The 27441-nt window shown below is 38.6% G+C and overlaps 1 protein-coding gene across 1 annotated transcript in view; it reads left to right on the top strand.

Moving 5' to 3' along the window:
- The window catches only part of Skap2 (src kinase associated phosphoprotein 2), a 153804-nt gene that overhangs the window by 84871 nt on the left and 41492 nt on the right, over positions 1–27441 (top strand). The window contains exons 5-9 of the mRNA XM_021165675.2: positions 4162–4239; positions 5139–5222; positions 16975–17099; positions 17965–18028; positions 18337–18471. Coding sequence (XP_021021334.1) covers positions 4162–4239; positions 5139–5222; positions 16975–17099; positions 17965–18028; positions 18337–18471 — 486 coding nt within the window. The remainder of the gene's footprint in view (positions 1–4161; positions 4240–5138; positions 5223–16974; positions 17100–17964; positions 18029–18336; positions 18472–27441) is intronic.

Raw genomic sequence — 27441 nt, 5'->3', positions numbered from 1 at the left:
TGGGTTNTTTCCAGCTTCTGGCTATTATAAATAGGGCTGCTATGAACATAGTGGAGCATGTGTCCTTTTTACCGGTTGGGACATCTTCTGGATATATGCCCAGGAGAGAATTTTTCATCAGAGAGATTGGCCTATAATTTCTGCCCCCTCTCTGTCCCTTCCTTCTCCCTTTTGTTTACTACAACAAAATGGTGTTTTCCAGACTTGACAGGGAAGTGGCATATATGAACTCAACAGTTGTGGCTTTATGCCAAGACCAGCATGGGTTCAAGCCAGACAAAATCCTACCATGAGGATTGGGTAGGGGCAGTGAACACAGAAATCCCACCCCTAGCTGAGGCACCATTGACAAGTGACAGCCTCTGTTACAGAGAAAGTTGGTCTTCTTTATGGGTGTGGCGCCTGGTTGGTCTGGCATGCTCTAGGACAGGTCCCACAACCAGGAGTATGTAGGCAGCATGAATTGGACTTGATGGTTTAAATAAACAAAACAAAAAGGGAGGTATGGATGGGCTTGGGAGGAAATGGGAGGGAGTGGAATATGATCATATGTTGTATGATATTCTCAAAGAATTAATAAAAATATTATTTTAATAAAAGGTTTGGATAAGCCCATGGGTACTTTATTAGTGCTCAGGGGTGGAGGGAGATTGATTAATTGTTGAGGAGTTTATTCCTCACTATTTTCATTTCAAGGATATGTCCCATCATGTGGTGACAGGGTATTTGTCTAGACCAAGGCTTGACTAGGAGTGAAAGATCACATGAGCAAAGAGCAGTCTCTAAAAATAACTCTCTCCCCTTCCTTTCCAGTATAAACGGGAAGGAGCGTTGAGTGGAATGAAACTGGCAAAAAGGTTATGCTAGCTCAAAGGCGTAGTGTTCCTGTAGAAGGCAGTCTAAATGGCAAGTAACAAACCGAAAACTGTAGTTGGCAAAGATGAGGCCCAGAAACTTAGCAGGAATTCTGCCTGAAGTCAAGACTGAATAACTAAAACAGATTTGTTAATGGTAAAATAGTAAAAGAGGTTTTAGATTCCTCACAAGTCTAGTATTTAAATTGGCCACCAACCTTCTCATAAGAAATAAGAAGGAAATGAATAAGATTCTGTTGTCAAAATGTCTTTGAATCACTCTGATCCCTTACACCTGTTCATTCAAGAAAAGAAATGAAATGAAAAGCTAATTGTAAAACTAACAAGTTAGAACTTCCAGTGATTTTTAATTCATATCTAAAGCTTTTTAAAACTTGCTGTGATCCTCTGAGTTTGAGGCCAGCCTGGTCTACAGAGTGAGTTCCAGGACAGCCAGGGCTACACAGAGAAACCCTGTCTCAAAAAACAAACAAACAAACAAACAAACAAACAAACAAACAAACTTACTTGCTGTGGTCCAGGGTAGTTTTTTGTTCTTGTTGAGGTTAAGCTGTGTGGAAGGAAGCAAAGTGACCGTTTGCTCTACAGCATATTTGGTTCAGCCTTCTTACCATCAGATGGACCCTAGCTTCGCAATTTTAAAATTCACATCGCATTAAAAGTCATGTAAAGGAGCCCGAATCCAGATGCTGTCTGAATGCTTCCGACCTACCCCTGCCTGACCTGTCCGAGGGCCTTTACATCAAGACTGCAAGTTGCAGTGTAGAAGACCCAGGCCTTGCTTATCACCTTGCTGGGTAATAATTAGTGTGTTTTTATGCTGGACTGTACTGGAGCATGACACCGTGTCCCGCAGCAGGATGTTAGTTACAATGTCTGATATTTTGATTTGCTTTAGAAAAGTGAGATTGTCTAAATAAATAAATAAATACATACATACATAAATACATAAATACTCATTAAAAAATAGTTCAATATCTTAAGAATACCAAAAACTTGTGGCCTTTTAACCCTGTGGTTAGAGTGGCCTAGAATACAAGTTAATTTTTTCTTTGTGCCCTTAGTTAAGATGTAATTTTTTTGTTTATTGTTTTTACATTAAGAAAAGGAAATTGTTTTAACTAGTTTAAAAATCACAGTAACCTGTAACCTGTACGGTTGCCCAATCAGTGTCTCACGGGGAGATGGTATTCCGGAGTAAGGCAGATGTCCTCTGTTGCTCCTACTCTATAGAGCAGTGTAGCTGTAGCTTCCCTCTCTTGATGGCTATTGTTTCTGCATCTGGCAAGCCTCTGCCCTTTGGTCTCATCTGAATCTTATTGACAGCATACTACTGATAATTGTGAGGAGGTCCAAATGGTGAGAAGATTCAAGTTTTTAGGGGAAAATTACTGCTTTACATATAACAAATTACATTCAGAGAGTTTAACTCTACCTATCGTGTTAAACAAATCATTAAGTCCTTCTGAGGATTTAAAGATATATTTTAAGGGTCATTACTGGTATGGTTTTGCTTATAAAAAGTATACATGGCTACTAAATTCTAGATATTGGTTAAATAGCTATCACAGTTTTAAAAAGTAGAATTTCAGTTAAGAAATTGCTTTCCCCTCCCTTAAATAAAATACTTTAAGAGATATGAGGTAATGAGAACTAGAATATTACTTATGACATTATATTTTACTGGGATTTATCAGGTTAATCAACTTTTTTTTTTTTCTTTTGGAGTACTCAAGTTAAGTGATACATTCATCCTATGGAGCTGGTTTCTCTCTTCCTTCCTTTCTCTTCTCTACCTGTTCCTGGTCAGTAAGATGAAAGTATTAGTACCTCAAGAGTTTGACAGATGACTCAGCAGTTAAGAGCACTTGCTGTTCTTGCAGAGAGCCTATGATTGGTTCCCAGGACCTACATGCTGGCTCATATCATTTGTGACTTCAGTTCCAGGGCATCCCACACTGTCTTCTGTCCTTTGATGTTACAGCATAACACATGGTGTATAGACATACATGGAGGCAGGATACTTAGACACATAAAGTTAAAAAATTAAAAAGTACTTTGCTTCAGAATAACTTGTTTTCCTTTTGAAATTTGAAGAACATTTCAGTTATTACATTGCGTGTCTTTCTGTCTGTCTGTCTGTCTACATGTCTACATACCTATGTGGAGGCCAGAGAACAATCCACAAGTGTTATTTCTTTCCTTCTCCTCTACACACTCTGGGACTTGACCTCAGGTCATCACGCTTGGTAACAAGCACCTTTACCTGCTGAGCCGTCTCAGTAGCCCCAGAGAACATTTGTTTTGCCCAGTGCCAGTAAAAAGATTGTGGTATGACAACTTGGTGAGACCCAATTATTCCATAATATCCTGGCTAATTTAATGGTTGGGCCAACTTGTTTTCCACTTAGATTCTGTTTCCGTACTTTGTTTTTGCTTTTGCTTTTTTGTTTTTGGGGATTTTTTGTGCTAACTATCTACATATCTATGTATCTATCTACCCATCTACTTATGTCCTACCTACCTATCATTTCTCCTTTCAGTTATCCATCTTATGAACACCAGGGAAGTTACTGAGTGACTTGTCACATGTGACCATGAGTTTCTAAGTTTAAGCTTAATTTACAGCTTGATCTTTAAGGTTTGGGGGGTTTGTTTTGCCTTGTTTTATTTTGTTTTTGTAGAAATCTGCTGTTTATGCTACTTCTATTCAATGATCTAGTCTTAGACTCTTAAATGCCTTATAAAATCCTAAACATAAAACAGATTCACTCTCATGATTCAGGGTTTCTCTGTGAATTCAGGTAGGGGGAGAGAATATTTGATGTGGACTCAGGAACAAATACTGTATTTGATTTGGGGGAAAATCACTTTGTTTGGCTTGGTGGAAGTAAGAACACACAGGTAAGAGTTGATGTTCATTGGTCCAGCAGACACAGAGAAGCGTCTCTGGTTCATCTGAAATTCCTAATGGCTGTATTTGGGATTTGTTGGGTTTCTTTGTTATAGTTCTGTTTATTGAATTTATATTGAAAGTATCACCCGTCTGAGACAATCAGCTGCAGCATAAGCTGCATTTGTATTTAGGAGCACGAAAATTTTTTCCCCTACTTGAAGTTTACAAGAGGAGAGAAGGGAGTTTATGGGATGGATTTGAAGTAAGGTTGCTATATCTGATTTGAGTAATTGCAGTAATTAAAGGTACATTGAATGTAATGAGTTGATGTCAGCATGGCTTCTCCAGAGTGAATTACTCACTAATTTTTCTTTCTCTCACTTTCCACAGGAAACCAGTTTCCTCCCATTGCAGCCCAGGACCTTCCTTTTGTCATAAAGGCTGGCTACCTGGAAAAACGCAGAAAAGGTGAGCTAAAGGGCTAATGAGAAGCCTAAAGCTGGCTGGTTGGTTGGTTTTTCATCCTAAGATAAAGCATGGTTGTGGCATAGTCATGGAAGCAGTGGTCTCTTTAGGCAGTGTTATAAGAAGATGTCGAAAACCTTATCCAAACATGAAATGCCAGTTTTACATAGTTTTTACTAGCAAAGCATTAGCCTGGCTGTCAGTGCAGCCTGGGATTTGTAAACAGTTCTGGAGCAGTGCCATACATCTTGTGGGAAAGCTTCAGGCTATGACTGTGTCCTCAAGGTCGGTGTTTCTCACCAGTAACCAGTATACACAGCCTGCTATGGCTCGGAACAGCCTGGCATCTCATGTGGTATCTGTTACCTGTTTCAGTGTCCCTCTCCACTTGATAACTGGGACTTGGCCAGGTGGTCTCCTTTCATCACCAGCATAAAATTAAACCGGGTGGTGGGCAGTCCTGATCGGGCATGAAAGCATCTTTATGACCACACAGCTTCACTTAGCTTGTCGCTGCAGACCTTCTGATCATGTTCCACATGTACTGCTTAGTTTTAAAAATCTTTTTAAGCTGAAACTTCTAGCTGAAAGAGGTAGTAGAAATAAATGACCCAAGTCAACCCTTCCTTCCCCTTTCCCTTTTATGACAAATTTGAGAATGAGACCCCATGGATCAATTATATCAAGAATGTGCAGTCTGATACCTTTTTGAGACTGTGTAGAGAAGGTTTGGTGACCAGACAGTTAACACCATTGTAAAGGGATGGGAAATACAGATTAATGCCAGAGGTAAAAGGAAGCTCAGAAATTGTCTTAGCGGACTTTCCCTTATGAGGTGAGGAAATGCTTTATGTAAATCATGTATGGTATCTAACCTGCTCATTTCTCCCGCTTTTTGGCAGATCACAGCTTTCTGGGGTTTGAATGGCAGAAACGATGGTGTGCGCTCAGCAAAACAGTGTTCTATTATTACGGGAGTGATAAAGGTAATGTTGGCATTTGTTTATATCAGTTTCCATTGAATGAGTTTGTGATCATTTTCCTACAGAGTGAACAGAAGACAATATGGAGAAAAAGCTAAGAATTTTTGAGAATTATAGCTTAAGACTAATTTATATTATCTTTCATTATTTGATAAATGTTATCAATTGCAGACTGCCCTAAAATTTAACACACTTACGTTTTTATGAATTATAAAAGAAAGTAAGATAATTTTCCCTCATATGGCTTTTCACTCTAGTAAATATTTACCTGGACTACAGTTGTAGAACTGGAGACAAATGAGGACCATGATGATAGGAGATAAAAGTTTTTGAAGACAGGCAAAGTAGTACATCTATTTTAGATAAAATTTAATGAATACATAATTTTCTAGCCCGACTTTACAGATGCCAACAGCAAAAGCAGATGTATATTGAGTTTGCTATATTCTGGACCCTGTCTAAGCAGTTTATCTGTCTGCCCACTTAGGTAGACAGATAACATAACTTGTTTACCTCACAGCATGTCAGTGAAGTAGGTCCATTATTAGCCTATTTGATTACTTATAATGTTTTACTAGCATCTATTAATTATATATAACTGCCACAATCCATGTGTGTGGGTAGTGGTTTTGCAGTTTGCCATGGGTCTGAGGTCTTGATCCTTGGTGAGGCTAGGTCATTGCTCCCTTCCTTCCTCACTGCTCGTCTTCTTCCTTCACATCTCTCCTTCCTTCCATCCTCCCTCCCTCCCTTCATTCTTCTTCTCCTTCTTTTTCACCCAGTGAGTTTCATTCAGGTTACAGCAGTGTGTTGGATCCCTCCTTCCCCATCACCCATTAACTGCATGTGAGTCCTCAGGAAGCAGAGTGGCTGAGCTCCTCTGACTGCATGTGCATAGCCACATGTCCAAGGTTTGTGCAGTTATCTGACTCATTTATCTTAATGTTAGGAAAACAGAGGACTGAGAGGCTAAGTTTGTGCAACATCCATTCTCAGAGTGGTAAAAGGCGGGCCTGTATTTATCGCTCAGGTTTCACTACTGACCCTGTCTTAACTCTTATACTTTACAACTTTATTAACTAATGCACATTTTAGTAATAGTTCACATAATTTTAGCTCTTATTTGAATAAGTGAATCTGCAAAATAATGAAATTTAAAATCTAAGTATTTGTAGTTTCGCCTTTTTCCAAGGGAAAGCAGATCAGAAGGTAAATATTGTACAATAGACATCACTGCTCATAGAGATGAAATAGCCAACACGGTATATACTTGGTTAATATTGTATTATGAAACTATTATTTTATACAATGAATATGCAATAATAAAATATTTTTTTCCATTTGAGATCTTTTTTAATTAATTTATTTTTCATACTCCATATTCCATTCCCACCCACCCCCATCTACCCTCTGACTCCACAGCCCACACCTCCTCCCCACCCCTCCCCATCTCCACGTGGATGCTCCCGCCCTCTCCACCCCACCTGACCTCTAAGCTCCCTGGGTCCTCGATTCTCTTTATGAATAGTATAACACACATATATACAGTTTATGTGTATATATTTTACATAAAACAAAAAAATTAGTGAAAAATGTCTCAAATACGTTCTCTGTCCTTAGAGAACACAAGAAGAAATGAAATAGGTAATAGTCACGCAAAGGAAAAGGGATAAACTCCCAGTGCCACTGAGTATTGCTTTTCCCATGGAATTGTTATTGATAAATGTGGGTTGGAAATTTGTTTTATTTATCATTTATACTTAGAGAATTTATTAGAACAATATGCAGATGAAGTTATTGTATTTCAGACAAATTTGAAGTTTTACACAATGCTAGAAGTCAGTCTTCCATTTTGGTTGGTGGGACTAATGACTTTAGAATCTAGCAGCCATTTTGGATCCTGTCACTACTACATTCCATGTTGTAAAGGCGCCTGTGAGGTGGTCACAGCCCATGCACTTCCCCTCCTGCTGTGAGCAAGTCAATGATGGTGTTAGAAAACTCAAGGCCAAATTCTGTTACAATCAGCACAGTCACAGTGGGAGCTGCCATTATAGTGTAGTTTTCTACACTATTATGACTTTCGATCAGAATCTTACCATTTCTCAAAAAACAAACAAACAAACAAAACAACAAAGGGCCTTTCCTACTAAACCCAGAAAAGGAAGTTTCAGATGCTAGTGACTTTGCTTCAGCCATGCTTCTCATTTCTATGCCCCAAGGCTCTGTGATTACTGATGTCAGGTTAGTTCAGAGCCATCAAGTCTTCCTCAAACCCAAAGGAGTATTTATATTTTTCTCCAGAAGCCAACATTATATAAAGAAATTCTGGCTCACATCTTTGAGATAGTACGTTTCCATTCCTGTTTGTATTGGTAGACCTTATGATGCTGTAGTCCTTAGCATTTTGCTTTTTTTGTGCTCTGGGATTCACTTAGTTACCTCGGCTACTTGTATTTCAAAAGTTAGTGTTGCCATGTCCATCACTGTGTTGATGTTTAAAGACCTGATCTGGTTGTGCACTGCCCACTGCTGTGCCTTCCCACGTGTTCTAGGCCTGTCTGCAGGGTGCTGCCCACTGCTGCCACTTTATCTTTTTTCAGGAAATCGTATCAAATAACATTTTAATTTTCTTTTGTGTAGTCAAGTAGCTGGGTTGTGTAGCTTTATTGTGCATGTGAACCATTACCTAATCCTTAGAAAGAGCTACTTAGATATATGAAAACTGTAAGCCTCCAAGTAAGTAGGATTGAGATAAATGGTTCATAGAGGCACAAGGCAGGCTTGATACCACTCACGAGGTTAAACCATACTTCATTACTGTTATGACATGTACATAGCTCACCTTTTCTACCTTATTGTGCGTGCCAGAAACCATATTGACCTATCAAAGTAGTAATGGCTTAGAAGTACTGTCATCCTCCAGGGTATGTAATGCACTTACCTCTGTACCCATAAATATTGTCTGTATTTATTATTCATAGCCATTCAGGTCCTTAAGTAACAACTGCATGTAGTAGATGTTTTATCACTTTGTGAAGTCCCATCCATCCTCTCATATCCTCTCTTTGCCTATGATTGTCATGGGTCTCATCTGTCAAGCATTCTACATCCTAGATATTCAGATTCCCATTGAGGCATCCATTCATCCACTTACTCATTTATTCACATTTTTATTTGGTAAACAGTTTTAGATAGTTGATATAATAAATAGTGAGAATCCAAAGATCCTTAGAGGTGCTCACTGCTTGAGTTGCATGAGTATCAATGAGAAAAAGATAAGAGGCTATGAGAATGGATGTAGGAGTTAGGCAGATAGACATAAATTCAGTGAGGTATAATAAGTAATTTAAGTTAAGTACCTTTGGATCACAAAGGAAGGGAAAACTAACTGCTAGTTTTAGGAGCCTTAGGGGAAACTTCACTGAGATAAGGGCATTTTATTGGGCCATAAGGAATGAATAGAAGTTTATAGGTAAAGGCCATGATTTTAATTATGTGTCTGTCCAAAATTTGTATTTGGAGCCACCTCCAAGAAAATAGCGTTAGGATGTTGGGCATTTAGCAGTGATTGGACCATGAGGGCTTTTATACTCATGAATGACCCAGTAAAAATGTTCAAGTGAGCTCTGAAATCCCTCGTTTGTACTTCTGCCTTGCAAGGCCACAGTGTCTCTGCACTGGAGAATGCAGCACAGCATGTCCACCTGCAACACAGGGAAGACTCCTGCAAGACCTGCTGGCATCTTGGTCTTGGTCTCTAATCCGTTAGGACTTTAAGAAGTAAACTCCTGGTGATCATAAATTACTCAGTAATGGGTGTGTAAGGCAGTGCAGTTGGGCTAAGAAAAAACACAGGGTAAAATTAATATTTCAGGTGAGAGAAAAGCAGAAATTCAGCACAGTGAAAGCCCTTGGATAAGATCAATATAGGGAGCCAAGCTGAGACATAGAGGATGGAAGGAGCTGCATTAGATTAAAGACATAGAACAGGTTGGTAAGCCTTCTGGGATTCTGACAATAAGGCTTCTCTAAGGATTTTATTTTTAGTGTGGACTTTAGGCAGAAATCTATATAATCAGACTTGGCTTTAAGGGTGGATTGAGATGGAGAGAGATTGTCAATAGAACCATTTTGGAGGACATTGAACTCGCCTAAGCAAGAGAAATTAACACAGGGCTACTGAGTGAGAGCAAAGATTGAATGTAGCTCTCTAACTCCACAGCTCTGTGTTCCCCACAATTTGTGGTCATTACCCAGCATTCCAGGGTGTCTGTAAATGACGGCTTAGTTAGGAGTTTGTTCCAGACCCTGGGTTTTGGGTTTTTTCCCTTTTCTATTACTTTTCACACGATCCTGAATCAGCATGTGAAATGAACTTTGTGCTGCTCCCCTTTTGCGGAAGAACGTGATGGGCAGGTCATTGTACCTATGTGTTTCCAGGGCTTCACCGCCTTCCTTCTTCCCAGTTAGCTGATGTGCCAGTCCTCTGTAGTGAGTGAGCGCTACAGGAGGTTGGCCATACCAAGTCATCCTAAATACACACCAAAGTTTCTTTAACTAAAAAGAAATGTTTTACTTTGGGTGTTTGGGTGTTTTGTCCACAGGTACATCTTGCACTCCATAAGTACCTGTTGCCCATGCAAGCCATGAGGGTTCAGAGCCCTGGAGCTGGAGTTAAAGCTAGTTTCAAGCCACTGTGTGGATGCTGGAAACAAACTCGGATCCTCTGGCAAAGCAACCACTGAGCCATTGCTCCAGCTCCTAAAGACTCTTTGTTTAGCACGTTGTTGTAATTTTCCTTTACAGAAAATTAAAATGTAGGGCTGGAGAGATAGCTCACCCATTAAGAGCACTGACTGTTCTTCCAGGAGTTCTGAATTCCCAGCCACCATCTGTAATGGGTTCCAATGCCCTCTTCTGATGTGTCTGAAGACAGCAAGATAGATAGATAGATAGATAGATAGATAGATAGATAGATAGATAGATAGATAGATAGATAGATAGATAGATAAGTAGATCTAAAATTTTAAAAATATAGAACAAAACTCACCAGAAATTTAAAATAACAACAACAAAAATAACATAAAAAGAAGAATTTCATTAAATTAACCTTTCCACTTTCATATCTCTCACAACTTTACCATTGATAGGGGAAAAAAAATAAGAGAACATATCCCTTTTATTCAAAAATTATTTCTGTGTGAAGACATCAATATTGTATCATGACATGTGACATGTGTGAGTGAATCCTTGTATTTATAAGATTTATATTACAATCTTGTTTTATTTGATGTGTGAAGGATATTTTTATCCTAGCCTAGCACTAATAATTCTACTTTTTTTAAACCAGGAAGTATTGCTGTTAGTAGACTTTTGAGTCTTTGATGTGCAAATATTGACCTTTAAGTTTATATAATAAACCTGTGTCCTTTCCCTCCTGTTTTTATGGATGAGAGCCCTGTAGCAGGCTAGAGAAGCTAAGTATATACCAGTTGTTTAGTAGGACTTCTTTATTGTGCACAAATTGTCAAGTATAGACTAAGCTTTGCTAAACATCTGATAGCTATGAATATTATTGGCATATAATAAAATGGGACCAGTGTGAATCCCTAGATACTAAATGTATATTTAGATTAAAATTACATTTAAAATAATACCACATTGCACTTCCTAACTCCCTCCCCATCCCTTCCTCCTTCCCCCTTTCTCTCTCTCTATATATGTACACATGTATTTATATTGTTGTCATGTGGTATACGTTAGATATATAGCTATAGTAACTATACATTGAAAACTATATATAACTATAGTATATGTAATAACTATGTAGAGAACACCCATACTTTTGGATGTTCTTTGAGCATATATGTATCAGATGCCATTATTGCAAAACATTGTACTACATTAGCTTAAGATAATGGTCACAAGTGTTCACATAACAGTATGATTTGTGAATTGATTGAGTCACTGGCATGGTTTGTTGAGTGAGAACTGCTGAGCCAGAGGACATGGCACAAGACAGTAAAGGTTTTCACACCAGAGTTAGGAGTTTGGACTTTCCTGTCACAGGAACACCTAATGTTCCTAAGCACTGGGGGTAAGCTGGGCTAGTGCCATGACAGCTCTGCTTGGATGTTAGAATGATCACGTTGTCAGCTCTTAGGGAAAGGGGTGAAGGAAATGAGATGGGGTAAGATGGATTCAGAATTTGGGGATAATAATAAATGAAGACTCATGGTGTTTCTTTGTAAGCCCACTGCAGCTGCTGCTAATCTTAGATTTGCTGCTTTCACGTTGAAGTGAGTCACAGTCACACCTTTTATTATTGTAGGAAACTTCGAAAAAGCTAACATACATATAGGCTATTAAGGAAATCTTTATGTGATGATTTTCTTAACAATGGCTATTTGTTTGTTCTGACAGTCCAATGATCCATAGTGTGTGTGTGTGTGTGTGTGTGTGTGTGTGTGTTGAGGCAGGCTCTCATGTGTCTGAAGCTGGCTTTGAACTCACTATATAGCTGAGGATTACCTTGAGATTTTGATCTTACTGGCTCCACTTCATGCATGTTGGGGTTGAATAAAGCCTAGGCCTTCATGCATGCTACACAAGTATTCTACCAACTGACTACATTTCCAGGACCCCATAGCGTGATTATTAGAATGTTAATTTTAGATGAAAATACTAGATAGAGGGATGAAAGTAGAAGCAATTTCAGAAAAAAAGCCTATAACTTATTTCTATTCACAGCTACTTTATATTGTTTTTAAATAGAGTTTACACCTGTCCTTAAGAATGTGTGTGTCTATCTTGAAATATCACATACTACCCCATAAATATTCGTCTGTTTCTTTCTATCAGTTAAAGATAAATTTAAAAAAATACTTTGTTAAGTATTTTAGAAAAAGTTATGTGTATTACTAAAATGAAGTGCCTGGGAAAAACACCTGTGTGTTTTGACACAGGCTAGGAGCTTCTTCAATCATGGTCACTTATTCCTTGCTTTTAGGCTTGTGATAGGAGGAGGAGCTTTTGTGGTAAGAACTTCTGGTGGAGCAGGAGTGCTCATTTCCTCGTGATGGGGAAATGAAGGAGGAACTTAGCAGCATCCTACTGCTTCCCTAAAAGGAGCACACGCAGTGACCTAATGTTAGCTTCTGCTGGGTCACTTCCTAAAGGTCCTACCACCTCTCAGTAGCCCTGCAGGCTGGGGTCTCAGCCAGCCACACACAAGCCTTCAGATGGGAGATTCCACATTCAAACTGTAGCCATGCTGCATTAGAAACTACCTCATTGTTATGCTTATAACTTACTGTTATTAGCCAAAAAAGGGGGGAGGGGGAGATAGGTAGAAATTTCTGTTTGCCAGCCTATGTTAGCCAAACTTCTAATTTTAATGAAAATACTTTCCTTTGGCTCCATAAATGTGTTCATACATTCATAGGCCTGGGCCTTTATGTAACAAATATATGTAGCTGATAATATTTTCCACAGCAGATAGTACTCTATATATCTTTATGTATAGCTCAGAACACCAAAAAGTGTATTTAAAGCACCATAACCTTTGTTTCTGTGAGCTAAATAAACAAAAGGAGAGTGTTCGTTTATCTTTAACTGAAGTCCTAGAATAACTTGCTAAGGATTTTTGAAGAATTTAGTGAAGGGGTTTAATATTGAGGGATATCTTTTCTTCTCCCTCCTACCAGGCATTAGAACTCACAGAAACAATATAACTTGTTCACAGAGGAAAAAGACCCTAAGTATAACTGACAGATAGCATCAAATATTGACAAATACATGTTTATATGTGCTAGGCATTTGTACTAAGTTTACATTCTTACAAGCAATAGAAGCAGCTTCCCACCAAAAAGGAAACCAGCAGAAGGCCAGGTCTGACATGTGATGCCACCACTGGGCACTGCCTGACATGTGATGCCACCACTGTACACTGCCTGACATGTGATGCCACCACTGTACACTGCCTGACATGTGATGTCACCACTGGGCACTGCCTGACATGTGATACCACCACTGGGCACTGCCTGACATGTGATGCCACCACTGTGCACTGCCTGACATGTGATACCACCACTGTGCACTGCCTGACATGTGTTATCACCACTGTATACTGCCTGAAATGTGATGTCACCCCTGTGCACTACCACTGTTTTTGCCAAGAGAATGGATTCTGAACTCTCTCCTGATTTTTCTGTTTCTTCCTTCTGTTTGAGATTTCAGACTGCAGCATTTGCTTGCCTCTCTCCAGCTTCTATGGTGGGAAGCTATGGTACCCATCCTCAGTAATCTCAGGACAAAATCAGAAAAGATGCTTAGGTGCTACAAAGACTCATTTGATAAATGCCCTCAGCTTACAATGATTTAGAATTATTCAGTTTCATGGTTTTGCTATATTTAAAATGACAGTAGAGAAAATGGTGGTTTTCTTTTCTCTCTCTGTGTGTGTGTGTATGTGTGTGTGTATGTGTGTGTGTATGTGTGTGTGTAAACATGTTCATGTGAATACATGTGCCACCATGGTCATCTTAGTAATTGCTATTTTAAGCATGTTTTTGAGAGACAGTGCAAAAGAAAATAGTATAGTTGCAGAAAAAGATAGATGAGCCAATTGGATGCTGGTGGATGGCAGTAGATATACAGGAGAACATGGAGGAAGTTGATGGAGAGAAAAGGAGAAATCAAAAATGGTACCCAGTTGTCTCATTTAGAGAGGGGCACTAATAGAGGTGCTATTTGTTGATTTGGGACCGTGAGTGTGCAGTCTTGTGAGTGGTTCTGTTCACTGTGTCTGTGGACATAAAAGCCTCAGGAGCTATTTACTTGTCTCTTTTTATAGGGGAGGGGTCTGTGCAGGTGAGTACATGGGTGGGTGCACATTCAGAGGCCAGAGCAGGCCTTGGAGTGTTTTCTTCTATCACTGTTCTCGCTGCTTTTAGATGGGTGCCTAACTGAACCAGAAACTCACCGTTTTGTCTAGGCTGGCCAGCTTGTCAGTGAGCTCTAAGGATCCACCTGTCTTAACCCATCAATGATGGGGTTGAAGGCACACCTGGCTTGTAGTACTGATGTTGGGAATTCAAACATACATTCTCGTATTTACAGAGCAATTAGTGATGCTACTCACTAAGTCATCTCTTCAGTTTCCTCCTCCACCTATTTTTAGACAGATTCTCTCACTGGCCAGTATCTCCTTGACTAGACTAAGTTGTTTGACCATTGAGACCCAAGTATCTTCCTGTTTTCACCTCCCAGTGCGGAGACCACCATTATGTACAACCATGCCTGACTTTCTCTTAGGTCGTTGGGATTCAGCTAAGGTTCTGATACTTGCAAGACAGGAACTCTGCAGACTGAGCAACTTCCCAGGCTCCATGATCTTGCTCTGGCACCTACGTTTACCTGTTTGAGTTTCCTCTTCTGTTCGTCCTACAGCAGTGTGTCTGTATAATCTGGAATGTTTACTGTGAATTCCAATCATGGCTTCTCTGGTTCTCCTCTTTGTAAACAGAAGATAAATATGTGGCCTGACATGTTTGGGGGAGGGCTGTATAAAGTGGCTTTGCTGGTGTGAGTTGAGGTCACATGATTTTGGTACCTTATTCTTGAGTATGCCAGTATGGGACGCACACTTGCTCTGCCCCAGCTCTTCTCTGTGCTACTGACTTTATATCCCTAGTAGGACTCCCTCCTTATGCATGCCAGCATCTCTCATGTTACAAGGATGAGAGTTTTAGAGTCAAATTAGAGTTAAGCTAGAGGTAGAGTCAAGTTTGTAACTGGTAGTGAGTAGAGATTGAACCATCCAGATCTATCCTTTAAAATCTTGTTTCTCTGGAGTGAGTTGAAAGAAAATCCTTCAAAATTTCTTTGGACCACTTTAGTGTTTTGCCTTCTATTATTTTCTTTCTTTCTTTTTTTTTTTTTTTTTTTTTTTTTTTTTTTTTTTTTTTTTTTGTAGTGGAAGTTAAATTCCTCTTACAGTGCAAGTGGATTGTTGACTGGTGTTTGTAGAACACCTACATTTGTAATTCATATATTTTTATGTCAGTGAGAAAGATCTGATAATGTGTACTATTAATAACTTTTGTCTTAACATACTTATAACACTACCAGGCATATTTAAAGTGTTTAAAATAAATTTGTTGAATAAATGGTTTAGTTTTCTTTGAGAATGGAGAAAGAAACAAATCTATTCACCACTTACTGTTTTTCACTCTTCCTTCAGTATTTTTCCAGTTAGGTATTTTACAAATTATGTCTGGAGAGCACCAGACATAAAGGAATTTCTCTCTGGATCAAAGAGTTCATAGATGAGTCATGTTTGCGCATGCTGCATGGGTTGCATTTTCCCTTAGAAATTCAGACAGTGTGTAAGTACACTATGCCTCAAGAAAGGCATGTCTACATAATCTAGTCTCATGAAATTGCTAGCTGTGGGGCTTGTTAGTACTGAGGGTGTTTTGTAAGGTGATGCTTTGCCATTGAACTACATCCCCAACTGCACTAACTGTGTTCAATTCAGCAAAAAGAATCTTAAACCTAGATGGTCGTGGAATCTCCTGGTATCCGAAGGACCACATATTGGAAAGTGTTGTGGTATCCTTTCTTTGTCCTTTCTGTTTTGAGGCAGGAGCTCCCACCGTAGAGTAAGATGGTCTAGAGCTCAGGATCTTCTTGCTTTGGGTTTCTTGCTGATGTACAGGCACACACTTGGTCTGTAATTTTCAAGGTATAGTTTTATAAACCTTATAGTTAAGTATAGATTTTTTCAACCAAATTAAGCACAAAATATTAACTGGAATTTTTTACTCACCCAGATTTAAATTAAGAACAAATAGATTATTCAGGCTTAGGTTATATTTGTCTAACTCTTTTTTTTTTTCTCATTTGATATTTTGGGTAAAATAGCATCTCCATGGCCTTTATAACGTGATGTTATTCCAGGTGCTAAATTATTGTATTTAAGAAAAGAAGATCTATATTTTATTGTTGGCTAACTCTGCATTATGGAAGCATTTCTGTCCTTACTCTGAGATCAGTAAAAGAGACAGTTTGTCCCACTTCTGATTTCAGCATTATGTGCTATGTGGGAAATTTTCTATCAAAATTGCCCAACCCATCTAAATGAAGACAGCTGATCGTCCTACTTTCTGAGTATTAAATCTTTTGTTTCTGTTCCATTTTATCTATCTCTAAAGTAATATTTGTCTAAACTAAAAACACCTTTCCTTTTGAATGTACCTGATGGGATTCCAGTCTGCTTTCTCTAGCTCCCTGTCCCCTGACTGGCTACACAAAGTTCTTTTTAGTAATGTTTCTTTATTTGCCTGCTCACTCTTCTCCATCCTCATGGCTTTGCTTCACATTTGCTTCCTTTTCTTCTTTTAAGATGAAAAAAAAAAAAATACAGTTTGTTTTAAAGGCCTGCTTAGGCCGTGGCAGTGCTGAGGGAGGACTGAGAGCAGTGGGTAGGGACGTCCAGCAGATTTCAAGTAGACACTTTTCCCATTGGCTTCAGGTGAAGCTGAAATTGCTAGCACATTTAAGTTCTAGTGCTTAGATTTTCCCCATGTATCTCCACACTTCCTTCTGAATAGCACCACAGACCTCTTCCTCCAGTTCCCTAATAGTTCTATGTTTAGAGTTGTTGAAGTAGCTGACTAAAATTTCTCCTGAGTCAACAAATAAAAACCTTGAGTGAGTGAAACTCTAACTTTGTTTTTCTCTTCTATAGACAAGCAACAGAAAGGTGAATTTGCAATAGATGGCTATGATGTCAGAATGAACAACACCCTTAGGAAGGATGGAAAGAAAGATTGCTGTTTTGAAATCTGTGCTCCCGACAAACGTATCTATCAGGTTGGAATTTTAATGTTGCCTTGAAATTAACTTGATAAGATGTCCTGATTTCATTTATGAAGACATTAACGTTTTATTAAAACAGCTTCCCCCAACATGTTAATAATATAAACCCTGTTTTGTACATTGAACATTCATATAGAGAGGAAATACATTAAATGTTTTCTGATCGGTTCAAGTGATATATCCTTGGAAAAGATCAAATGAATCTATAATTTATCAGTTAACATCACATGTAACATTTTATATCTACTTTAATAGAACTGTGTGATTTCCTAAAAGAATTACATAGCAGAAAGAATAAAATTATCAAAGGAAAAATATTAGAGTATTAATGCATATTGTATTGCTTGGGGTGTGGGGGAAATGAAGATAAAGATGCCTTATCAGCTCTACAGCGCACGAGCCATCAGCCAGCATCAATGTGGAATGTATGTTTAATAAGTTTTAAATATCTGAGATTGCAGTTGAAAGCCAGTTAATTAAGTTGTCAGGTAGTGTGTTGGAATCTGACAAGAACATTTTTAAGAAAACTGTACCCTGCAGTCTAAAGAAATTCATGGGTGTCTTCTAATTGTCAAGGGCAAATTTTGTTCATCAGTTCTGCCTTTGACATTGATGAAGAGAAGCAGCATTTTTCCCTGTGCAGCTGCCAGCTGCTGATCAGAGTTTCAAATCCATCATCCTCTGCTTCAATTACATAAATTTGTCAAAATTAACTGTACATTATAAGAAGCATCCTTGCAAGAACAGTACCCTTATACATGAAAAGAATCCTAATGTTTTTCAGAAATGTTAAGAATGCAGCACACCTTCCAGATTGCGGTTACCATTCCAGTTCTTATTGTTTGAATTTTTTCATTAGTTTACAGCAGCCTCTCCCAAAGATGCTGAGGAATGGGTCCAGCAGCTGAAATTTATATTACAAGGTAAGAACATCAGTTGAATATTTTCACATTCCTCACGTATTAATTTAATAACGGGTTGACTTGGGTTTTCACATATAAAGCCTTCCTTAACTCTGTGAGAGCGATAAAGAGAATATTGGCTGATATGGTCCATTCACTTGAATACAGTTGGTAATTTTCAGAGTCACACACTTATAAGACCACTTAAAATGCTTTTAAGTTAAGAGTACAGTGCTACAATGGTTGCATGTAGATGACGGTTCTCAGAGTTGTGTTCATTTAAGAAACACAGAATTCAATCTCTTCTGCATTATTTTTCAACTCTGAAGACCTGGGATCCGATGTCATTCCCGAGGATGATGAGGAAAGAGGAGAATTGTATGATGACGTTGACCATCCTGTGGCCCCCAGCAGCCCGCAGAGGAGCCAGCCAATAGATGATGAGATTTACGAGGAGCTCCCAGGTATCTGAGTCATGGCGATGCTCTCCTTCCGAGCCACCTGTGTGTGTGTGTGTGTGTGTGTGTGTGTGTGTGTGTGTGTGTGTGTGTGTGTGTGATTTGTTATCAGGCTGACACCTCGAGTAGGAAATGGTGAGCGATTACAAAGACAAAGAAAACTCTTTTATGAAAGGACTTCTGCTTGAGACATTTCAAGTGTGGGTGCACACGTACGAAAGTGAAAGGGACCTAAAAGTGAAGCAGAGACAATCCTCATCTCTGGGGACTTTTGCCTCATTAGCATTGTTTATGCTACATAATTTTTTAATTAAAAAATTGACTTGCCTTACAGTTTTTTCCACAAACGCACTCATCATTTTTTTTTTAAATGTCTTGGAACTTCCATTTACCAGAAGTTCTGTGCACATCCCATATGTCACCAGCCTTCTGCTCCCTAGTCCTCTCTGCTGGATTACATTGCACTGTCTTAGAGGAATGGCATTGAACTGTAAACAAGGGTCACTGAGGCTTGAGGAATGTTTTATAATTGGTATTTTATCATAAATGGGAAATCAGAAGGTTTCCTTACTTTAAAAGTTCAGGCCTGATAAAGTGTTGTTATACTTCAGTAGTTGGTTTACAGCAGAATTACTTACTGGCTCTGTGACTGTATGGTGTCTAAACCAGAAAACTGATAATCTGAAATTTAGAATTCTTGGAGTGTAACAACACGGAGAACAGTGTGCCTAACACTCTAGGCTGAGATTGCCCTTTCCCTGCCTATTAAGAGTGATAAAGAAAATATCCAATGAGAGAGAGAGAACTCAGTGGAGAAGAAAGGAGATTAAAAACAATGTAGATTTCTCTGATTAGGCAATGCAGTGCTATAATATACATCTTTAAAATTGATTTCAAAGTATTTAACATACTCCAAATTAATGTTCAAAAGTCATTTTTATCACAGTCGGTAAAACATAAGAACCATGGCATAGACTTAAATTCTAACTATTAATTCAATGATATTGTGATCTCTTCATCTATAAAATGGGGATAATATTGCTGGGAGAATCAACTGAGGTAATTCAGCACAATTCTTTCCTTGTCCAAGTTCACAATAAAACATAACATTATTATCTTTTAATGTACTTATTTTTATTTCATGTGCATTGATATTTTGCCTGCATATATGTTGTGTGAGGGTATTGGATCCTCTGGAACTGGAGTGACAGACAGTTGTGAGCTGCTCTGTGGGTGCTGAGAACTGAACCCTGGTCCTCTGGAAGAATAGCCAGTGTTCTTAACTGCTGAGCCATCTCTCCAGACCCTAACATCATTATTTTTCATTGTTATGCTTGGTAAATTCGTACAAATGTTTATGTGATGTTCTGGGCAAGTAATAGTAATGATGGCTATTATTAAAAAGTCCTTGCTCATCTATGCATTAAATCTTACCACCCCCCCAGAGGATACTTAGCACAAAAGTCTCATTTGATGAGAACAGTAACATGAGGGTTTCTGTTGTTTTGTAGTTGTTTGTTTATAGCCCCACTTCCTGGTTCATCCTGGGGACATGGCATCAGCCACAGCATCATTTAACCTCAGGTAGAAAATCTCTTTGGCTGCTTGGTTTTAGTCACCACATCATTAATACAGTTACTTTAGGCTTTAAAAGGACTTGTGACAGGACTGAGGATGTAAAACTGAAGCATGAAGCCTTAAACATGGTTTTACTGCCACACACATTTCAGTCCTTTAAGACTTTACAGTCAATGTACTGTGTTACAGTTGCTGAGTTAACTGTTAAGTTCTGTGATTCTTCAACTTGGATCTTCTCTCCCCACCACCCAAAGAAAGAACTTCACTGAGAACAAAGATCAAGTATTCAGTTGTTTCTCTAGGAAAGGTTCGAGGGAGATCTCCTGTGAGTAGCTTGAAACTTAAGAACATCCTCTGACTGCAGATGTTCTTCCTCATTGCTCCACCTCCCCCACATACATAGAGGTTTTTGGCCAAAAGCCATGTAATGTTGGAAATAACTGGTTATTCTTTAAGTAGTGTTATTTCTTGCGGTAGTGCTAGTAGAAATTTCAGCTGCTGTGAGGCTTCTTGGCCTCTGCCTGGGATCCCCCGATGCTGTACAAAGTGATTGAGCTTGATAGAGCCTGCAACTGTGCCCCTGGGAAAGGAGCTGCTGTAAGCAGCTGTGGAATGTCTCCTGCTCCCTGCTCCCCTGTGTAACTGAGAGCCATTTCAACATCTGCACAGTTCAGCAGGTTTGTCAAACTGAAGCCTGCAGCTACAGAGGGGATTTTTTCATAGGAGGCCATAAAGTTATCTCAGAGTTATAGTTTTGTTCATTTAAATATTGAAACCGGGAAGGTAACTTTAATTTTGAAAAGCATCTCTCTTTCAGGGTTAAGGCTCAAACTTGTTGCGTTCACTGCTTCTTTGAAATTTAAAAGTCTTTTGAGGTTTCCGGGCATATCTGCAGACTGTTGGTGTGTCCAGGTCTGTACAGGGAATGTTGGTCTCCAAAGTCCAATTGGTTATGCTCTCAGAGTTAAATAATAGTTCTATTTTAACACAATTTCCTGTCAATTATATACTGTTGAAAACGAATCCCCTGAGTTGAGAGATGAAGCACACAGATGCATTTGAAGAAGTCTAAGCATTGACAAGCTGCTCTTAATGCAAAGCCCTCTTCTGAATAAGGCGAGTTCTTGCTCTAGGAAGTATATTTTTAATATGAAATAAACCTTCAGTACTTAAGTCGCAACAGTGAGAAGAAAACATTGCTTAAAATTATGTTGTAAAATGTTTCTTGAAAAATGTTTATAATTCTGTGGGACTGTAAATAGTTTTAGAGGAATTTTTTTTTGGTTAGAATATTCCAACTTTATTGCAGGGATTTCTCTTTAATTTCTTATTCATGAATTTTTAACTAACTTCAGAAAAGAACAGAATAAATTTCTAGATCTCTTTGTGTTTAGGGATTTTTAGGGGAATGTATTGTGGGCAGGCTGAAAGTTTTTGGCTTTTCTTCAAGTACCCCAATGTTTTGCCATCATTTTGTCTGTTTTATTACTACTTATTAGCATAAGCTAGTTGCATTTACATACATTGTGATGTTACTATAACATACATTTGTTTCCACAACTAATATATTGGCTAAAGTATGTTGAATTGATTAATGACATAATAATGAGCTCACAATTTCAGAATGTATGGTCAGTTTATTATTAGAACTACAGAAAAGCACTTCTGTCTCACTGTGAATCTTGAAGACAAAACAATACTTGGGAAATAGTCTTAGAAACCAACCTTGCTTCCCCCTCCTCAGCTTAGTGAGTTGCCTGACCTTTTCCCTTTAGTAGCAGGAAATGGCATATTAATATCAACAGGGTTTCTCTAGGCACAGATTGAATAGAATCAGCTGGCTAACAAGAATGGTAACACCCATTAGTCTATTAACTGTACCACTTTCTAGGGAATTGAACTTGAAATGTCTCCTGTCAAGTGGACTAGAGGAGAGAGGGCAGTGCAAAGCAGGAAGACAAATTTCTATTCCATTAACCTGTTTCTCTCTCTCTCTCTCTCTCTCTCTCTCTCTCTCTCTCTCTCTCTCTCTCTGTATGTGTATTCATTTTTTTTTAACTTTAATGACAGATTGGACTATTTGGAGCCAGCAGAGGGTGTCTTTATTCTTTGGTCACCCAATTACACTTTAAATTCATTCAGTCCAACTCTCTTGCATCTAAACTGGACTGTAAAGTAAAGTGCTGCTATAAATTGTTCAATGAAACTATTATGTTTATACAAAAAGACCACTGTTCCAGTACTTAAGCTTGAAGTAGTTTCCAACAAGTGAGCACAAATGCAAATTTGATCAATTAATAGTTGCAACCTCCCCCAGTCCAGTTTAGCTCTATTTTGCTTCCATCACTCATAACACCCAGTTAATTCAAAGGCCACAGGGCCCTGGCCGTCTCCAGCACTAACACTGTCATAAGTGACACTCGGTTAAGTGACACACTTCAGTTTTTTCACTCATTCTTTGGAATGCAGTGAAGGGCGTTAGTTAACTTTCACAGAACCATGGTGTATTTAGCATCTCAGTGTTGTTATCCAAGAAGCCCATTGGCTTTCTTGTTTTTCAAACAAAGTCACTGAACTTAGTAAATGTGTTGATACTGTCTCCTAATAGATATGTTCTCCCAAGTAGATGACTACAGTCAAATTTTTAGATGGTTTCCATCTCATACTCTGCTGAGAGGATTATCTGAAATTATAAAAAGAAAAAATTTATAAATTATGAGCACCGTATATACATAGTACTTATTTATGTACCTATCTACCTATGCATATATATTTATACACATACATAAACACACAATGCATTTTTGTTGAACCCAGAGTTTTGTGCAAGAGTTCTACCTATTTGTTTATTTTTGGTGACTGGGGATGTATTTTTAATCTTCTTTATATTGTTTTATAATAATAATATGAAGTTTTAGAATACAACTTGTTTGCCATGTGTTGCTGATGGCATTGCAAACAAATTTCTTCATTATGAAAAAATATACATTAACCCAAATGCTTATGATAATATATAAGAACCTAAATATTTATGAGCATGCAAAAACATGTAGATTTTTGTTGGTAGAGACAAATAACTCATCTTTGTGAGTTAGAAATATATCACCTGTTGCTCTGTGTGTGTGCGTGCGTGTGTGTATCCATGTGTCCAAAATGATGTCGCTAAACCTAAACATCTATAATAGGCAAAACAAGCTCCATAAAAACTAATTATGTGGCTCAAATGCCAATAGCACTGAGGCTGTGAAGCCTTGGCTACAGGGATGTGTTTGCTCTATCTCCACTAGCCTTTATATCTTGAGCTATGAAGAGTTGTACCTCATTTCCACATTAGAGTTTTATTCATGTTTATATGTACAACATAAATCTTTTTAAATATATAAAATTAAAAGTTACATAGGATGTTCCTAAGTCTTCATACATCAGCTCAATTTTTCTGTCACCATTTTGTTCCTGGACAGTATTGAAAATCTGTTTGGGAAAATGAGAAAGACAAAGAGGAATATTGTCAAAGACAGAGGAAACATTTTTTTTCCTCTGAAACTACTGTTAAGGAAGAGACATTTTGAGGTGGAGTCTTGTTATGTTCTGTTTTGATAGGGTTGTTGTCCTGATTTTAAAGGAGAGACTAGACTCTGGGTTGGGAATTGCCCTTCTCCAAAGGGGCCAGGCCTCCTGGAGATGGGAGACTGAGCAGGCCCAGGGCTGCCTGGGGTGTACACATGTCTGGAGGAGGAGGAGAGCTCTTTGGACTATTTTCCAAGAAGACATCTAGCAGACTAAGCTGCTCTCTATGACTGGAAATGGACAGGGAACTGTGGAACAGCCTCCACAGATGGTTAGCAAAAGGTGCCTTCCGTCGTGTGCTCCACAAGCTCCACTGGCCCTGCCCCTGCCTGTCAGTCCCTGTCGTTACTGCTAAGTCTTCATTTTCAAACCTTTATTATATCTAGAAGAAAGTAAATAATGCCGATGTATATATCAGAGTAGGCACTGTGCCTACCCTAGTACTTAATTAATAGTGTGAAATGAATTTTTATCCCCCTTATGCCCATTGAAAAACATGCAGTTACATAGTTTAAACAGAAATGTGATTCATTTGTTTGCTTGCTTGTTTGTTACATTCATTTCCTTCCGTGGCTTTTTCTTTACTTCCTCCTGCTTGCTTCTCCCATTCCTTCTTGTCCTCAGTCCTTTTCCCTCTTTCCATTCCTGTCTTACTTGTTTGCTTTCATTGCCTTTAGTTCAGAAATGCTCCTGTGTACATATTACAGGCCAAGCATTGCTCTTACCCTGTCATATGCATGTAGGCCTTGAAGGATGCAGCTACCTTGCCTCTTTGGATCCAATCATTTACTTACAACCTTTAATTTCCTAGGTTTTAACTTACATGTATATAATATATTCATGTATTATGAGTTAGCTGTTTGTGCTTTTCTGGCATAGAAATCCTGTTAAAAATAGCTTGTATATTTCTAATATGACACTTCTTTTCAAGCCACCTTCCTGTCACTCTCCTGCTCCATCCACTGCCTCCTCTTATCTCTGTGTCCCTGCCTCATATATGCAGAATGCCTTCCACTCTGTGAACAGCAGATTATTAAGTCTAGAAGAGGAACTTTGAGGGAAAGACACATCACATGGAGTCCCAGCTTGGCCCCTAGCTGTGAACATACAGGAAAGACTGAGATTGCAGGGGCAGCTGTAAACACAGAGACTGGAGAACCAGCGTGTCATTACTCATTGCTTCTTTTTAAATAAACCTTATTTTTCAATTTCTAGAAGAGGTGAACTAACAGAGTAAAAAGTTAACTTACTGGGGTAAGTTGGGGCTCTGTATACTGAATCGTGCAGTAGAGGCTACAGAGTGACTATGAAGAAGAGTGGGGCCAAAAGTAAGACAAGAGATGAAAAGGGAGAAGCAAAGAGGTAATGTGGTAAAAATAACTACAGAGGTAACTTGATTGATCTCTTAGAGGAGACATCACATTAGATTTTTTTTAATCAAGTAGAATGATTAGAAGGATGGACCATCTAGTGACTGCCATACCCGGGGATCCATCCCATAATCAGCCTCCAAACGCTGACACCATTGCATACACTAGCAAGATTTTGCTGAAAGGACCCAGATATAGTGTCTCTTGTGAGGCTATGCCGGGGCCTAGCAAACACAGAAGTGGATGCTCACAGTCAGCTATTGGATGGATCACAGGGCCCCCAATGGAGGAGCTAGAGAAAGTACCCAAGGAGCTGAAGGGATCTGCAACCCTATAGGTGGAACAACAATACGAACTAACCAGTACCCTGGAGCTCGTGTCTCTAGCTGCATATGTATCAGAAAATGGTTTAGTCGGCCATCACTGGAAAGAGAGGCCCATTGGTCTTGCAAACTTTATATGCCTCAGTACAGGGGAACACTAGGGCCAAAAAGTGGGAGTGGGTGGGTAGGGGAGTAGGGCGGGGGGGAGGTATGGGGGACTTTTGGGATAGCATTGGAAATGTAAATGAAGAAAATACCTAATTTAAAAAAAAAAAAAAAAGAATGCAAAGCAGATCTTCATTGGCATGGAAATAGTCACTTCCAGAAGAGTTGGTGGGATCAATTTCCTTGCCACTTTCAGCAAAGCTTGCAACAAAATATTGTACAAAACTACATGACAAAAATATGGGGAAAAGAAACTTAGAGTACAAAATATATAGATCTGGAAATAGTATATACTGAAACTCATATTTTCAGGCTCTGTATGTTTTTCTTTTATAGATTTAATTAAAATATATTACTTAGTTATTACATTTCCTCCTTGAAAAAAAAAAAGAAGATATATACCTGAAACAAAGGTACATATAGGTTCCAAAATAAGGAAATGGAAAAGAATACTCCAGACAGCCCTTCCCAGGGAAAGCTACTGTGGTGGTATTGATATCAGGCAATGTATACTTTAAGATGTAAACTGAGAAAACCACACTAGAATAATGATTATTGACAATCACAGACAAAACTTTATCTGACTACATACACTTTAAATCAGTAATACAAGACTTAAAAAAACAACAACAACAGATTCCTCAATTTAGCATTTCTTTAGCCATAGAAGAATGTTTTTAATACACCACTTTCAGAAACTGGCTGACTACGGAGGCAGACATTTAGTTAAGATAGGGAAGATTTGGACAATAAAATTAGTTAGCTAAATCTAATGTATTTTAAAAGATATGAGTAAGCCCAGAAAATAATAATGAATCTCTATTCCTTGAACACACAGAAAACAGTCATGGATACTGATTACCACCTATAAATTCAAATTTTATTCTCAACAAATTCCAATGCATCTTACAGGGGCCAGGGAATGTGGCTTGCGGGTTGAGCACTTGCCTAGTCAGGCCCTGGGTTCTGTCTCCATACTCCAAGAAACAATAATGATTATAATGAACAATGTAATTTTATTCTCCAATATTTGTATTAAGTTAGTTAAAAACACCCTGGTATTCCTGTATTTGGAGACTGTGTAAAATGAATTTCTGAATAGTTTGTGAGTTGAGAAATCTTAATGGGAATATGTGGTTCTAAGAGAGAATGAAATGGTCCAGATTGAAGCTTTGGGTATCATGCTTTAAACCACAGTAGTGGGGTTTGGTAAGGAATGAGCAAACAGAAGAATTCATCACCTACAATCTGGGAATGAGAGAGCATCCAGGGAAAGACTAAAGTCCAGTGTGTCAGGTGTGCCATGGGTGACTGAAAGGCACAAGAGAAGGACCTTACAAAAAGATCCATTTCTTAAAGATCCTAGTAGATCTCTAGAGATTATTGATTGTTTAGTTTACTTAGTCACTGAATTATAAATTTTCAGACACATATTTATGTTGCTAAAGAAGCCAGTAGTGTGCATATTAAAAATTCTGAACTAGAAAGCAAGCAAATATCAGCCTCACCAATCAAACAAAAATGCTGACATCTAGAAAGCAAAAAGAAAAATTGCACTAATGGGGCTGACCCATTAAGATTATTCCTGTGAACCTTAGATGAAGAATCCTAACACTGTGCCAGAGGGTTAGGTAGTCACACTGCAGGGCTGTGTTGTACATAAACCAGCTCCTTATCGCTTAGCACCAAGAAACCTTACCAGCTAAAGGCATTAACTTCTCATTACCTTCATTCCAAGCCTTTAAACTGGAGACTTCATATTTCAGATAAGATTTTCTCCCCATGGAGAATATAAACAGACACGGGCAGCTTTTGCTTTTGATTCTCCGTGTTTTCAGAAGATAGCGTATGATAAAGTTTCTAGTTGCTACACAGAAACCACTTGCTTCTTTTAGGTCTCAGAAGCATACACATGCACACACGTGTGCACACAGCTACACAAACACATGCATCTGTGGAGACGGTTTGCAGCA

This window comes from Mus caroli, chromosome 6 (assembly GCF_900094665.2).
Source record: "Mus caroli chromosome 6, CAROLI_EIJ_v1.1, whole genome shotgun sequence".
Taxonomy (NCBI): domain Eukaryota; kingdom Metazoa; phylum Chordata; class Mammalia; order Rodentia; family Muridae; genus Mus; species Mus caroli.
Note: the sequence above shows the minus strand (reverse complement) of the source record. Positions and strands in the feature narration are given on the sequence as shown.